This window comes from Macrobrachium nipponense, chromosome 45, assembly GCF_015104395.2.
Source record: "Macrobrachium nipponense isolate FS-2020 chromosome 45, ASM1510439v2, whole genome shotgun sequence".
NCBI classification, from domain to species: Eukaryota; Metazoa; Arthropoda; class Malacostraca; order Decapoda; family Palaemonidae; genus Macrobrachium; species Macrobrachium nipponense.
The window spans coordinates 18,351,662-18,366,387 of record NC_061105.1 but is presented as its reverse complement, the minus strand read 5'-3'; the positions used below and the strand labels follow the sequence as shown (position 1 = coordinate 18,366,387).

The following is a 14,726-nucleotide window of genomic DNA, read 5'->3' as shown; positions in this document are numbered from 1 at the left end:
GTCATTCACGGTAATGTGCGTCAATAAAATCCGGAATTATATAGGAAACTATATTTTCTATGTAAAATGTACAATAGCAAGAGACTTTCGAGGTGTTCCTCGTCAGTGTTAACATTGAAATGCAAAGAAAGAAAGAAAGAGAGAGAGAGAGAGAGAGAGAGAGATAACAGCCCATCACGGAAGTATATACTGGTTCGGGTGTTGCTAGGTTCTTCCGAATTCAACAGGTGGTTGCGCCGACCTCCTCCTCCTCCTCCTAACTTTTTAAACTCTTCATAAGAAAACTCTCCCTCTTTCTCTCTTTCTCTCTCTCTCGCTTTGCATTTTAACGTCAACAAAGAGTACCCTCATTCAAGATGACAGAACTACTAACATTTAAGGCAGTACTATTAAATTTCTGTCATCATTCGGGAATAACGTCCATTAAGATATGAGTACCAAGTAATATTACCCAGTCTTCTAGATGATACTATCATTCGTGATAGAACTATCATCATTCAATATGACAGTACTGCTGTCATTCAAGGTAGTTCTATTCATCATTCGGGAATAACATCCATTGAGATATCAAGGATGATGATAATAGCAACACAAGATAATGTCAGTATCACTGATCGAGATGACAGTACGTGCAGTTTTAGATGATGACAGTGAAAGAGAAAAAGTAACTCAAGAATTTACAAATGCGTTCGCGAAGTCTTGTCGAAACCCGTTGATCCGTTCTCGACGGCAAGGAGTAGGATATATATTTTGCCCCACCCGTCCCGAAATATTGACGGAATAGTGGGTTATTACGCCAGGGGCAGAGGGAATTTTATATCAGTTGATAGGGCATTTAAATGTAAGAACATTTAAGTAAATGTAAGTAAGGGGAATTCTTACAGACATTCTTTGAAATATAGCAAAACTGGACAGGACATGGGATGAAAATTTTAGGGCACAATGTATGATAGGACTACACACGCACACACACAAACATATATATATATATATATATATATATATATATATATATATATATACGTATTATATATATATATATATATATATATATATATATATACTCGTACCACCATTAATTTAATGGTGGTACGAGTATATATATATATATATATATATATATATATATATATATATACATATATATATATATATATATATATATATATATATATATATATATATATACTCGTACCACCATTAATTTAAAACAAACGGTTAATTAAGTCGAAACTGAGACATAAACAACCACAACTACATCTGCTAAATATTGGAAAACTACAAAACCCTTTTTTAAGAACTGAAAAAAAAAAATCTTTCCAAATATCTCTTTCACAGCACATCATCGAACAGTTTCAAACTACAGTCATGCCTCTGGACTGCTAAATCAGACAAGGGAGAGTAGGAACCAGAAACGTACCTTGCTGTAGTAAATAAAGAGCACTTCTGCATGAGGGAACGGCTTTGTAGTCGCTATATATATGTGTCCGGTCTCGGGTTACCGCCTTTTGCTTACGACTAGGGTTGCCAGCGAGCGGAACTGTGGCGTTTTTCTTCTTTTGCATTCTCAATTTTCGCAATCTACACCATATACAAATGTTTATTTCGGCTTGTAAAACTCAGATAAACATTCTGATTCATATATCTATAGATGGAAATCTCTTATGGACTATATTTTTCGCTTTGTAGATTATCAAGCAGATGGCACCCTTTGGCAAAGAAAAACAAAAAAGATGGAAATTTTTTTCATCGTGTCCAGTTTTGGGAAGTTATTTTTGCCTGTTGCTCTCTCAGGCTCTCGGAGGTGGCGATTTCGAGACCAGTTGCAATTTGCAAAAACATGCGTCCGGTGTTCCTACTCCTGTTGAACTTCCTCCTAATTTTTTTAAACTATTCTTGAACGGCGTAATTCCCTGGTTCACCACAACGAAGAAGATCGAGAGAGCTTTTTGGAAAACTATCGAGTGATTTTGAGTCAATATTGTTGGAACGACCTACGCACGAAGATTGGCGCGGCCCGATCTCGCAGTCCATCTCATTATCCCTTAATATACTTCCCTATAAGCGGTTGTCGTTATTCTTTACCGCGTTCTATCATCTCGGAATATCAGCTCCCATGTTTTTCTCACGCTTGACTTGAAGCACCCTTAAATAACCTCCTGCAAGGTCAAACTCGCAAAAACTTACCGAATCGGTTACTTCATACATGACGCCGAATCAAATACCATCTATTGTAACGTAAATTTTTTTATCATTTATCTTAAACGCGGTTTAGGGATTCATTTGAATTTAGTCGTTTCAATGATTGGACCTTATATATATGTGTGTGTGTGTGTGTGAGTCTGATCACATCACCGTGATTCATATATACCCATTAAGCTACAAATATCCTTTAATATCTAATTCGCTCTACCTCAGAATTAATATATTTTCATATATGTTAACTAAATGGGAATTTTTGTTGATTATAATTTTGTCAGCTCCCGGGCGCGAACCTAGGAACCCAGAAATCAGGACGTACAGTGAAACGCCTTTAACCACACAGCTACCACGTCCTGATTTGTGGATTCCTAGGTTCGCGCCCGGGAGCCGACGTAATTATTATAAAAAACAAAAATTCCACTTCAGTTAACATATATGAAAATATATTATTTCTGAGGTAGAGCGAATTAGATATTTAAGGACATTTCAAGCTTAATGCGTATATATATATATATATATATATATATATATATATATATATATATATATATATATATGTGTGTGTGTGTGTGTGTGTGCATATATATATATATATATATATATATATATATATGTATATATATATATATATATATATATATATATATATATATATATATATATATATATATATATCTGTAAAAATTAAAATAGCCACAGTAAGAAAAAGATAAGAAAAGGTTAGACATCGAAAGTTTGCGTCTGGCTTAATACTTTCGTAAAGGGAAAGTAAAGTTGAACCTCTTGAAATATGAGATCGAAGATGGAAAAATAGTTTAGAAGAGAATTCCGGAATTGTGGAGGTAGGGGAAATCTAAAGGCAACTAGAGGGCATCTTACATTTGTGTCTTTCTGTATTTGAGAACAAGTGGCCTCCAGTTCAGTCCAGAATTTGCTTGGTCAGTACAGGTTTGACGGGCAATTTTTTGCTTGGTGGGAGCGATCTGGTGGTAGATTTACTGTTATCCTCGCTCTCTCTCTCTCTCTCTCTCTCTCTCTCTCTCTCTCTCATTTACCTAGGGCCAAGATATTTGCTGAAATTTTTTTCCTCATGCGAGCGAACTCGTATTCCGTTACGCAAAAATATTTCACAATTTTAAAGTAAAATTTTACTTAATTATGGCACAAACATAGAGCCAAAATTGAATTTCACTTAATTCACAAAATAGTAACACCTTATGATATTCACAACTAGTACAGTAAATTTCATACGTAAGTATTTTCAGTATCAAATCACAAACGCAGATTTCGTAAATATTGGTAATTTATCAGGTGAAAAATTCCTTATATATCACAGGTTTTAAGGTGTTAAATCATTCTTCTTATGCGAAAATAGTTAGCTTTTTGGTACATAACTGATAGTTTGTTACCATTTTGATTTTAGATTATACCGTTTTGGAAGACTGAATAATAATAATAATAATAATAATAATAATAATAATATAATAATAATAATAATAATAATAATAATATTATTATTATTATTATTATTATTATTATTATTATTATTATTATTATTATTATTATTATTATTATTATTATATTAAATAATTTCTTGACATCCATAAGTCCAGCCCGTAAGAATCCATTTTTAAACGGATGGGTAAATCAAAAGGAAGACAAAATTAAAGAAGTTGGACAGCTAAGTTAGAGCAGAGACCAAAGGGAATGCTTGCTTACCCATAACACATCTCCAACCCACTAAACCCCACCCCCTTCAGTATAAGACAACGAGTATCTGATTAAAGTAATGAAATGAATTGTAATTATATCTTATTGGAATGTAAAGAGTTATTCCCATGGGGTATCGGATTGCATCATTAATACCTGTCCTTGAACGACTATAATTTTCCTTTTTGCAAACTCCTGTAATTACCGTAGTCTTTGTAAAATGAGGTTAATCTCTCCTTATTTCATAAAGGGCCACAGACTTGGCGCTCTTGAGCGCCCTAGAAAGAAAAAGGAAGACTTTCTAATTGAATATTCTATTATTTACATCATGGACACTTGGTGAAGCTCAGAACTAAACAGCAGTTTTCTACCTCTGTTGCAGTTTTGACAAAAAAAAAAAGGCCTGATTTTTCAAATCATACAGCTGATCTTTTGGAACTTTGTGAGTTCCAGAGATCTGGAACTTCCTGGTTCCAGGGATCTGGAACCTTCTGAGTTCCAGAGATCTGGAACTTTCTGAATTCCAGAGACCTGGAATTCTCTGAGTTCCAGAGATCTGGATTTTTCTGAGTTCCAGAGATCTGGAACCCTCTGAGTTCCAGAGATCTGGAACTTCCTGAGTTCCAGAGACCTGGAACTCTCTTAGTTCCAGAGATCTGGAACTGTCTGAGTTCCAGAGATCTGGAACTGTCTGAGCTCCAGAGATCAGGAACTCTCTGAGTTCCAGAGATCTGGAAATTTCTGAGTTCCAGAAATCTAGAACTTTCTGAGTTCCAGATTCCTGGAACTCTCTGAGTTCCAGAGATCTGGAACTTTCTGAATTCCAGAGACCTGGAACTCGTTTTGAGTTCCAAAGATCTGGATTTTTCTGAGTTTCAGAGATCTGGAACCTTCTGAGTTCCAGAAATCTGGAACTTCCTGAGTTCCAAAGACCTGAAATTCTCTTTGAGTTCTAGAGATCTGGAACTTAATGAGTTCCAGACAGGAACTTCCAAAATTCCTGGTTTTCTGTTGCGCATGCTCACACTAGTCGCGCTTTATTGCTTAATGGGTTCATTTTGTTTGTTTATTTTGTGAATCCTTTACAAATGCATTCCATTTAGCATTGTGGAGTAATTACAAATACCTACTCAAACTGTGTAAATTATTTAATCATATTTTATTTTGTATTTGAAATAAAAAAAGGAAAGATAAAATAGAACTATAATTATGCAATTCTAGTTTTATTGCATTATATCTGTTACGTAAGCGGTATGAATATATATTAAATAAAATTTTGTTTTTCCAAGAATGCTGACTGTATAAAGTCCTTTTCAAGATAAAGTTATGCCTTAATCTAAGTGTTTTGAACTTTATTTTTGTGAACCAAAAATCATTCATTGTGAAATTATTGTTATGTGTTCATGAGGGCAAATTCTGTGTAATTAACATAAAATTAAATCATTTTCTTTTGTTAACAGTAAATAACAAAAATACTCTATCAAGTCCAATTTCTCTATTACAAGCAATTAAATTGATCTTTCTCACAATTTACAGTTTGTTGGTTTTCCAAATAAATATGATGTATATGTATTATATATAATGCGTGTGTGTTTGTGTGTGTGTGTGTGTAGTACACGCTTGATTTCGGGACCGCTTATCTACAGTCACATCAGCCAAACGAAAAATTCAGGAAACCGGCCGCCCCGCTGTTGAAGAAATCAGACGGCGACCCGGAAAACGCGATGGACGCGGCCGAAGGGCTTTGACCTCCGTTGCTGAAAGCGGCGCTGAAGGCACTCCCTCCCGGCCTACCTCCAAAACCTTCACCTTCACCGTCGTCGTAGTTTTTGTTATTGTTGTTGTTGCTGCTATTGGCTCCCTGAGCGAGGGCCAAGCTGGCTGCTGCCGAAGAAGGAAAAGAAGAAGACGACCCAGAACCCGAATTGGTGCTGGGGGGAACTCCTCCTAGACCGTTGGTTCCTGAGGCCAAGGCCAAGCTCGCTGCTGCTGAAGAAGAAGAAGGAAAAGACGCCCCTGAACCCGAATTGGCGTTGGGGGGAACTCCTCCTGGACCGTAGTTGGCTCCCGAGGTCACTGCATGACTCGATCCGGATCCTTCCGGTAAAGTCCTCGCGGCTGGTCTCACTTCCTCGGCTAGAGGAACCTCGACTTCACTCGCTACTGACGGTGGATCCTCCAAATACGCCGCACCTGCGCCCGGATGAGGTCCTTTGGCTTCACCCCGGCTCGGGCCGCCGCCCACGATGGGCGCCGGCTTGCAGGACGTCAGTTGGACGAAGGACGCCGCCATCAGCAGAAGCCGTAGCAGCTTCAAAGTGCGGCTTGAGGCTGACATTCTGCGGAAGGAAAGGATATAATGGTTCGGTGTTTGGCGAAAGAATCCTGTAGGATCTTTTTGGTTATCGTTCAGCTATTTATTGTCAATGAAATAGATGCTAAATAGTAATATTAATAGTAGTAACTAGTAATGATAGTATTAGAAGCATTATTAGTACTTACTGCTGCTACAACTTCAATTGCTTGTTAGTGTTATAACTTTTGCGGTTGTGAAATGTTAAGTTTAACCGATTGTTATAATCAGTTAATTTTCATGTGTATGTGTATCTGTGTTTGTGCGTGTTTGTGGGTGTGGAGAGAGAGAGAGAGAGAGAGAGAGAGAGAGAGAGAGAGAGAGAGAAACAGAGAAAACCAGCAGAAAATCATGAACCAAATTCTCTCTATTCATTTCCAACCCTTCCATTACCAGCTCTTGGATTTCCTTCCTGATTCTTTAATGCAAATGAGTCATTCTCCTTCAGTTCTCGTTTCCATCTCCGGTCTGGGCTAGATACGGACATAAGGTTGGGCGTCCACTGGCATTTCGATTTAAATGAAGTGCTCAGCCCGTCTGTCAAGCAGGATAATGAGATTCCAAGATTGGGAAACGGAGGGAGTAAGAGGTTTCCGGAGCTTTATTTGAAAAAAAAAAAAAAACTGTTTAGAGCTATTTCTCAACTGGATGTGTTTTCTTAAACGTCTTGGACACTTTTGCAGCTGTTTGTGATTTTTAAGGTCCTGCAGAAGTCTTTAGCCTTCTCTCTCTCTCTCTCTCTCTCTCTCTCTCTCTCTCTCTTTCTGTCACAACTGGTCTCTAAGTGTCTCTTGATATTCAATATTTGTGACACAAGCTTTCGAATTGGATTATTTCAGTTGTTACCAAAACGTCCTCAGAGGAACTACAAATCTCCCCACCTCTCCCCACCTCTCTCTCTCTCTCTCTCTCTCTCTCTCTCTCTCGTGAGAAGGTATTCCAAGCCAGGAACTCGTCTCATCTTAATGCATTCTAGTTATAAACACCATTTTGGACACTGAAATTTTCGTAGGGGGCGGGAAGAGGGGGAAGTTACTGTCTACACTTTGCGTAGCCCGGCGAACTGTAGGCGCGCTGTTTTCTGCCTATCATTTTCTATCCGTTCCCTTCTTTTATACCCAACTTCTTTAACCGGCCCCACAAAAGTCCCGAAATGGTAGTGGTACCGGGACTTAGACCAATAAAGAACACTTACCAGACACAAATCTTTGTTATCGATTTGGACTTCAAATCATATTACTCTTTCGAGTTTTATTAAGAAAATCTGTTTTTAGTTTTAATATTTTCATTAACAAGTGCCAATGAATCACAGATTTGAACGATGGATTCAACCCTGACCAGCATTCAAGCCTAGCTTTACGTAAAGGCAGCTAATGAGAGTAATATATGGCTCTGAAAAGTTATCAGCTATCTGCGATTGGTCTATCTACTTCTCTTGAAAATATCACTACAGCAGCTCTTCTGAGAGTTACCGCACTCGTGCCTGTCGCAGCTCCGGATAAAAAAAACATTGCTGCTCAGACGGCTGAAGCATTTAGATTGTACGCAAAGAAGCGCTCGTGAGTGAACTTCGATTATACGTGAAGAAGCGTTCATGAGTGTACTTCGGTTGTACGCAAAGAAGTGTCCGTGAGTGTAATTCGGTTGTACGCAGAGAAGCTTTAGTGAGTGTACTTTGTAGCGAGTATCAGCAATGACAGCAAACTAAGCGAAACAACCTTTCCTAAGGTAACCTTACCCTTGGTTCTCTTCCCAGCTCACTTCCTCCACTCGACCAGGCCACAGGAGACGTCCAGACTGCGTCTTTCTCAGGCAAACACCTGGAGATAAACTCCTCCTCCTCAAGCATCGGTAGAGAGAGAGAGAGAGAGGGAGAGAGAGATCACAAGTTGACCTCAAAGCGGAACACCTCCCAGATCGTGATTTCAAAGGGCCTTTTCAGTGTGTCCCGGATACGAAAAACGCCCACTGCAAGAGGACCTCAGGTCATAAGTCACTGCCTGACGTCACCGAGAAAGTCCGCCTGTTACTTTTGGTCTGTTTCGAAGTGAGACGAATCCTTTTCAGACCAGTTTTTGGGTTTCGTAAGAGCATGAACCGATGAATATTTATTGCCTATTTATTGCCATGATGTCATCTGAAAGGATTCCCTTAGCGAAATAATGTGAAATAAATTGTTTGACCTTGTTCTATTGGGCCTGAAATGGGTGTTTAGATTTGTTGCAATTATTTCCAGGCGCATGCAATAATTAATGATAATAATGATGATAATAATGGTAATAATAATAATTATCATCATCATCATCATCATCATCATCACCCAAACACCTTTTTTATTACAAATATGATCAACTCTTCAATGACCACAATGAGCCATCAGTTTCTTTTCCTAAAGTCTCTGATATCATTAAAGTGATTACAGTTACGGCTCCAGAAAACAAAGGTGTATCATTAAACATCTGGCAACTCAGCGTTCTTCTTCTTCCATGCGTTGCAAAACTTCGGTAAACTGGGGAATTCAAACGAGGTAATGGCTCGGTTTTCTACGAATGACATCCTGGCAAGAAATGATTATTACTCTCTTTTTTTTGCATTAGGAGCATATGCACGCTTGAGCGGGTGCGTACAAACTCACACACATGCACACACACACCCGCACACACACTATAATTTCTGTGTGTGTGTGTGTGTGTGTGTGTGTGTGTGTGTGTGAGAGAGAGAGAGAGAGAGAGAGAGAGAGAGAGAGAGAGAGAGACGCAATTAAATCCTTAAAATATTTCCTATAGCCTGTGAAAAGGCAGCAAATATATTTTAATTCTAGCAATATAATGTCGGTATTATTTGTAACCTAAGCCAGACATTACTTGTGCCTAAAGGTACGTATTACTTGTTAAAGGAAGACGTATTTAAGTCTGTCTCAAGAAGGAATGGACAACTTTAATTTAATGGCTTTACAACACATTGTCATGCGGACTAGTAGCGCTTGCTAAGTGCCCTTGTTAAAAGCACTTTTTAGCTAGTAATCTTGCAATTGATATCTTGAATGACACCTATTATTTTAACTAGTTACTATACAGTCAGTTAATGAATGATATATATATATTTTTTAATTTTCTGAATAATAAAATAATTGTATCATAAGAGCAGGTTCGTTTTCCTGGATCACTGATGATTATCATCAGTCATTTTTAAATGTCAAAATAGTAATCAGGTATTTGATTAAGTGAGTAATTGCATCATTTACCTGTTTTCTATAAATAGAATAAAAAAAGGAGAAATGTTATTGGCCAACAGTTGCAATTGAATTTTATTAAGTTAAATAAATATCATGATTACATTTTAGATTTTTTTGGTATGCAAATTAGAGCAGGAAAGCCTATATCAGTCAATCAATTAACTGATTAAGAGAGAGAGAGAGAGAGAGAGAGAGAGAGAGAGAGAGAGAGAGAGAGAGAGAGAGAGAAGGGAAATGAGATTACAAATGGGATGAGAGCAAGAAGTACGTGAACCTAAAGAGTGAGTAAGTGGGCAGACCCATTTACCCCATTTTTGGCACTTGATAACCTCTTTAATCTTCCTTCCATACTTAATTAAGTGGCTGGTTTCTGGAACCTACTGTAGGCAAGTTCAGAACTTATCCAGCGTAAGGCTTCCTTCTGCAGCAGTAGTAGTTGCCCTGGGAAGCGCTGTGGCACCAGTAAGGACATCCAGCGAAGCCGCTTCCAGGATTATACGCCAAGAAGGGGAATCCTGGAATGATGTTTGGGTAGAAGGCTGGATTGTAGGAGACGCCTCCTACTCCTGCGAGTCCATTTCCAGCGAGGCCAGTTCCAGCAAGTCCACTGGAAATGCCTCCAAGGCTTCCAGTTCCAGCAGTGACACCTCCCAGAAGGCTAGTACCTAGGTGGCCAGCTCCAAGATAGTTAGTGCTTAGTTGGCCAGCTCCCAGATGGCTAGTGCCTAAGTGGCCAGCTCCAAGATGGCTGGCAGTACCAAGGTGTCCAGCTCCAAGATGGCTAGTGCCCAGGTGTCCAGCTCCAAGATGGCTAGTGCCCAGGTGTCCAGCTCCAAGATGGCTAGTGCCCAAGGAATTGTGGGCCCAGCGGTGTCCACTCCAAGATGGGCTAGGTGCCCAGGGGTCCAGCTTTCCAAGGGACCTGGCTAGTGGGCCCAGTGGTTTCCCGCTCCAAGATGGCTAGCACCCAGGTGTCCAGCTCCAAGATGGCTGGTAGTACCAAGGTGTCCAGCTCCAAGATGGCTGGTAGTACCAAGGTGTCCAGCTCCAAGATGACTGGTAGTACCAAGGTGTCCAGCTCCGAGATGGCTTATACCTAAGCTGCCAGCTCCAAGATAACTAGTGCCTAGATTTCCAGCACCTACTTGCCCAGTTCCTACATGACTAGTTCCAAGATGGCCAGCTCCAGCGCTCCCAAGCAGACCTCCAGCAAGAGCAGAAGCCAAGGAGCAAATAACTACTGAGACGAGAAGAGGTGATGCTCCAGCCATTCTGGAAGTGAAAAAGAATTTTTTAAAAGTTGTCAGCTTTGTTTGATTTTTTGATTCTGGAAAAAGAATTCATGCAAAATGGAAATTACGGGACTTCACTCGCATCATCCTGGGAAAAAACTACACAAATTTTGACCAATTTCTTCTTCACTTTTGGAAAATGAACTTTTCGTTAATCTGGCTTTGGATAAATCAATCTAGTAAATGGAAGAGTATCAGAAAATTTTTGAAGTTTCTTCACTGTTGTAATGGAATGCACCTGTTAGCATTTTCTATTATGATTTCATTCGTATCTCTCTCTTTTATATCTAAATGTTTATGTATTCTCATATTTTTGTTTACTTTCTTCCGCAAACTACATTCCTATAGCTTCACTAAAGCAAACTGAAGCTAAGTTTCAAACTAGAAGTTATCTCATTGTCATTAGTCCTTTTTTGTTTAACCTTTTGAAATCGCAGATACAAGTAACATGTCAGTAGATCAGTAACCTGCTTTACCTGTAAAGATCGTTGATAAACTCTTAACTGAAGACTTACTGGACATTATCATCTTATATACAAAAGTCTGAGAGTGTCACATTCTAATTTCACTCTAAGCAAAGCAAGGACGCAGGGAATTAGTTCATTAACGTGCGCGCGCAAAACAAAAAAAATTGTCAATCACTTTTAAAATGATAGACAGTTTTTTAATTGGATTATGCAAGGCAATTCATTTGTAACTGAATCAGTTATTTAGAATGTGTTTGTGAGTGTGCGTGCGTGTGTGTGTGTGCTTTCTACTAAACAGAGGCTTCGTGTTTTGAATTTCTGTCAGTCGCCTTGGTAATGGTGACGCCAGGTAATTTACAAGCAATCAATCATTCTTGATTATATCAAATGGTACTCATGAATCACTGGTATGGCGTTTCATTATTCTTGGTTCCCGACTTGATACTGTATAATATGGTTATTGTATAATGTAGTTATTGTATAATGCTCTGCATAACAAATCATGTACACGCATTGATTAATGTTTTTTATTTTCAATTACACACGTACGAGCCCTCGACTAATCTCGAAATTGCAAGACCCTTTTCTGTGAATCTTGTAGAGAAACAGTTCAGTTATTCCAAAGAATTTTATCAAGTATTTTCCCACTTTAGTCACGTTGAAAGGTTAATATGAAGTTAGATTTAAGTCTCCTGCCATTTATTTAATTTATTTTCTATATCAGTATCGACTCAAATATATTAAAGACTAAGATGATAACCATCCCTTAAATAGCTTTTTACAATTATGAAGTGCATTAATATAGACACAACTGACATTCACTTTAATTGTTGGAAGGAATATTTTCATAAAACTCGGTCCATTAGTTTTTTTTTTAAATCTTGTTAACAGACATTAAAAATATTGAAAGTAGGAGAGAGAAATTTCTTTGGCAGTTTTAATGAACATCAGCCAGATTTTGTACGAATAACATAAATAAAACCTACAAGATCAAGAGGGGACTTAATCCCCAACATCGCCATAAAAAAGAAAAAAAAACTTCAAGTTACGTAACGCAATAGCATCGTTGATTTTCGCTTGCAAAACCTTTCAGTCGGACGAAACTGTGACTTGCTCGTTTCATTTAAATGGTTCAATCAAAAAGTCAGATGAAATTAGCATTAATGAGAGTCCTCGTGTCGACCTTGATTCACGCAGTGACTTTTGAGTTTTTGACGAACTGGATTAGTGAAATTTGAACATGACCCACCTGGTCTTTTTGGGAGACTGCTAGTGCATGCGTATATATTGAGGAATCTGTGAATGTCTTGTTAGTTAGGAGTTCGCCTCTGACGTGTACAGGTAATATAAAAGCTCTTTCAGTAACGTTAGGATATATATATATATATATATATATATATATATATATATATATATATATATATATATATATATGTGTGTGTGTGTGTGTGTGTGTGTGTGTATATAAATATAATATATATATATATATATATGTATATATATAAATGAGAATATATATATATATATATATATATATATATATATATATATATATATATATATTTATTTCTCAAGTACTGAGCTAGTATTTATTTTAATGTCAATAATGATTTGCTACTCATGCTTTCCTTTCATTTGTCTGAGCTGTATCACAAACATCAAATCCAAAGCAAGGAAACTGCTTGCTTAATTGTAACAAATGTAATGGAATTGTTTCTTTACCATTAGTAAGAGGGAAATGGAAAGCTAAAAAAAACAAAAAAACAAAAAACAAACAAATTATGATATCCAGCTCGTTAATAATATTCCTTTGTGGAAAAAAACTTTCAAGTTATAGAATTCTGTAATATGTTGGAATATACAAACAATTCAACAATAATTGAATATTCTAATATTTTTAATTCATTTTTTTCCGAATCTTGCAAAAATAAATCAGATTAATGAATAGTGATTCATTCACATAAAACTAAAACTACAGGTCGTAGGGTTCTGAACTCATTCTGTTGGGATATCTAAACGATTCCATAAGAAATAACTTAATCTTGAGTTCGACAAATGAGTAATATTCTCTTATCATAAACTATAAAATATTCACTTACTGATGGATAATTTTCCTCTGTTGTTTTCCAGAATGGCAAGACATTCACCTCTTCCCCTGGCAGTAGCCATTTGCTCTGTGGCCTCTGCTCTTGCAGGAGGTCTCCTTGGAAGCACAGGTGGGGTTGCAGGCGTGTCAGGTGCTCTTGGAAGCCTCGGACACCTTGGAAGCGTTGGTGTTGGAGGTGGGAACTTGGGGAATGTTGTTGGGGGTAGTTATCTAGGAGCTGGACATCTTGGAGGAGCTGGTGTTGGAGCTGGCAACCTTGGGAATGTTGGAGCTGGTCATCTTGGAGGCGTTGGGGTTGGAGGTGGACATCTAGGAAGTGCCCTTGGGGTTGGACATCTCGGAGGTGTTGGAGTTGGAACTGGTAACCTTGGAAATGTTGGAGGTGGTTATATAGCAGCTGGACAAGTTGGAGGCATTGGTGTTGGAGCTGGCCAACTTGGGGCTACACTTGGAGCTGGCCATCTTGGAGGCATCACTGCCGGAAGTGGACTCCTTGGAGGTGTCTCAGTTGGGCTTCCAGGAAACAACCTTCAGGGTAGTGTCTCCTACAATCCAGCCTTCTACCCAAACATCATTCCAGGATTCCCTTTCTTGACTTACAATCCTGGAAGCGGATTTGCAGGATGTCCCTACTGGTGCCGCAGCACAATCCAAGGGAACTATTATTGCTGCAGGCGAACCCCCTACGCTGGATAATACTACAATTTTTACTGAGCCAGGCATTTCTCAATAAAAGCATTTTCAGCAGAACCACATGACTATCTGATACTTTCATTATCCAAGATTTTAATCTCCTGGACACAGTTCAAGTCACTCAGATGGGTTTGTAGAAGTATTGCATATTATTATTATTATTATTATTATTATTATTATTATTATAATTATTATTATTATTATTAGCAAACTGACCCATCTACGATGGGTGATAAAATACGGGTGCAGAAGTGAAAAATTTAGATGTACTATTTGTTCAGCAATATTAAAATAAGGGCGATTTTTATACATACCTACTACAGAACCTCTTTGTACACAATATTATCAGTTTGTCCACAACTTAATTTCAAGTTGGCAGAGTCAGTTGCTCTGCTCATCGCCACATACAGTTGGCCATGCGTGAACATGGGTGACGGCAGAAACACACCAACACGATCCAAAGTCTGGCCCTGCGACTTGTTTGCAGTGAATGAGAAGGCCAGGTTGATGGGAAACTGCCTGCGCCGTAACTGGAACGGAAACTGGTTGTCCGAAGGCATCAGAGGAATCCGGTGGATGAACAGACGTTTGCCGGTGTGAGGGCTCGTTACTATCACTGCTTCGATGACGTGGGAGTTTAGCTTCATAATGGTGTACCTCGTTCCGT

At 38.3% G+C, this 14,726-nt stretch overlaps 1 protein-coding gene and 1 long non-coding RNA gene across 2 annotated transcripts; one reads left to right on the top strand and one right to left on the bottom strand.

Annotated features, from left to right (window-relative positions):
• Positions 1 to 5,119: 5,119 nt before the first annotated feature.
• Positions 5,120 to 8,625, bottom strand: LOC135214423 (uncharacterized). The gene is made up of 2 exons (XR_010314339.1): positions 8,004 to 8,625; positions 5,120 to 6,251 (listed from the first exon to the last, which is right to left on the bottom strand). It is a non-coding gene; the product is annotated as an uncharacterized LOC135214423 (long non-coding RNA).
• Positions 8,626 to 12,585: 3,960 nt separating this feature from the next.
• On the top strand, positions 12,586 to 14,407 carry LOC135214421 (acanthoscurrin-2-like). Its single transcript, XM_064248699.1, has 2 exons — positions 12,586 to 12,600; positions 13,390 to 14,407. Exon 2 carries the CDS (start codon positions 13,391 to 13,393, stop codon positions 14,060 to 14,062), a length of 672 nt encoding a protein of 223 aa, XP_064104769.1. The 5' UTR covers positions 12,586 to 12,600; position 13,390; the 3' UTR covers positions 14,063 to 14,407.
• The last annotated feature ends 319 nt before the right edge of the window (positions 14,408 to 14,726 follow it).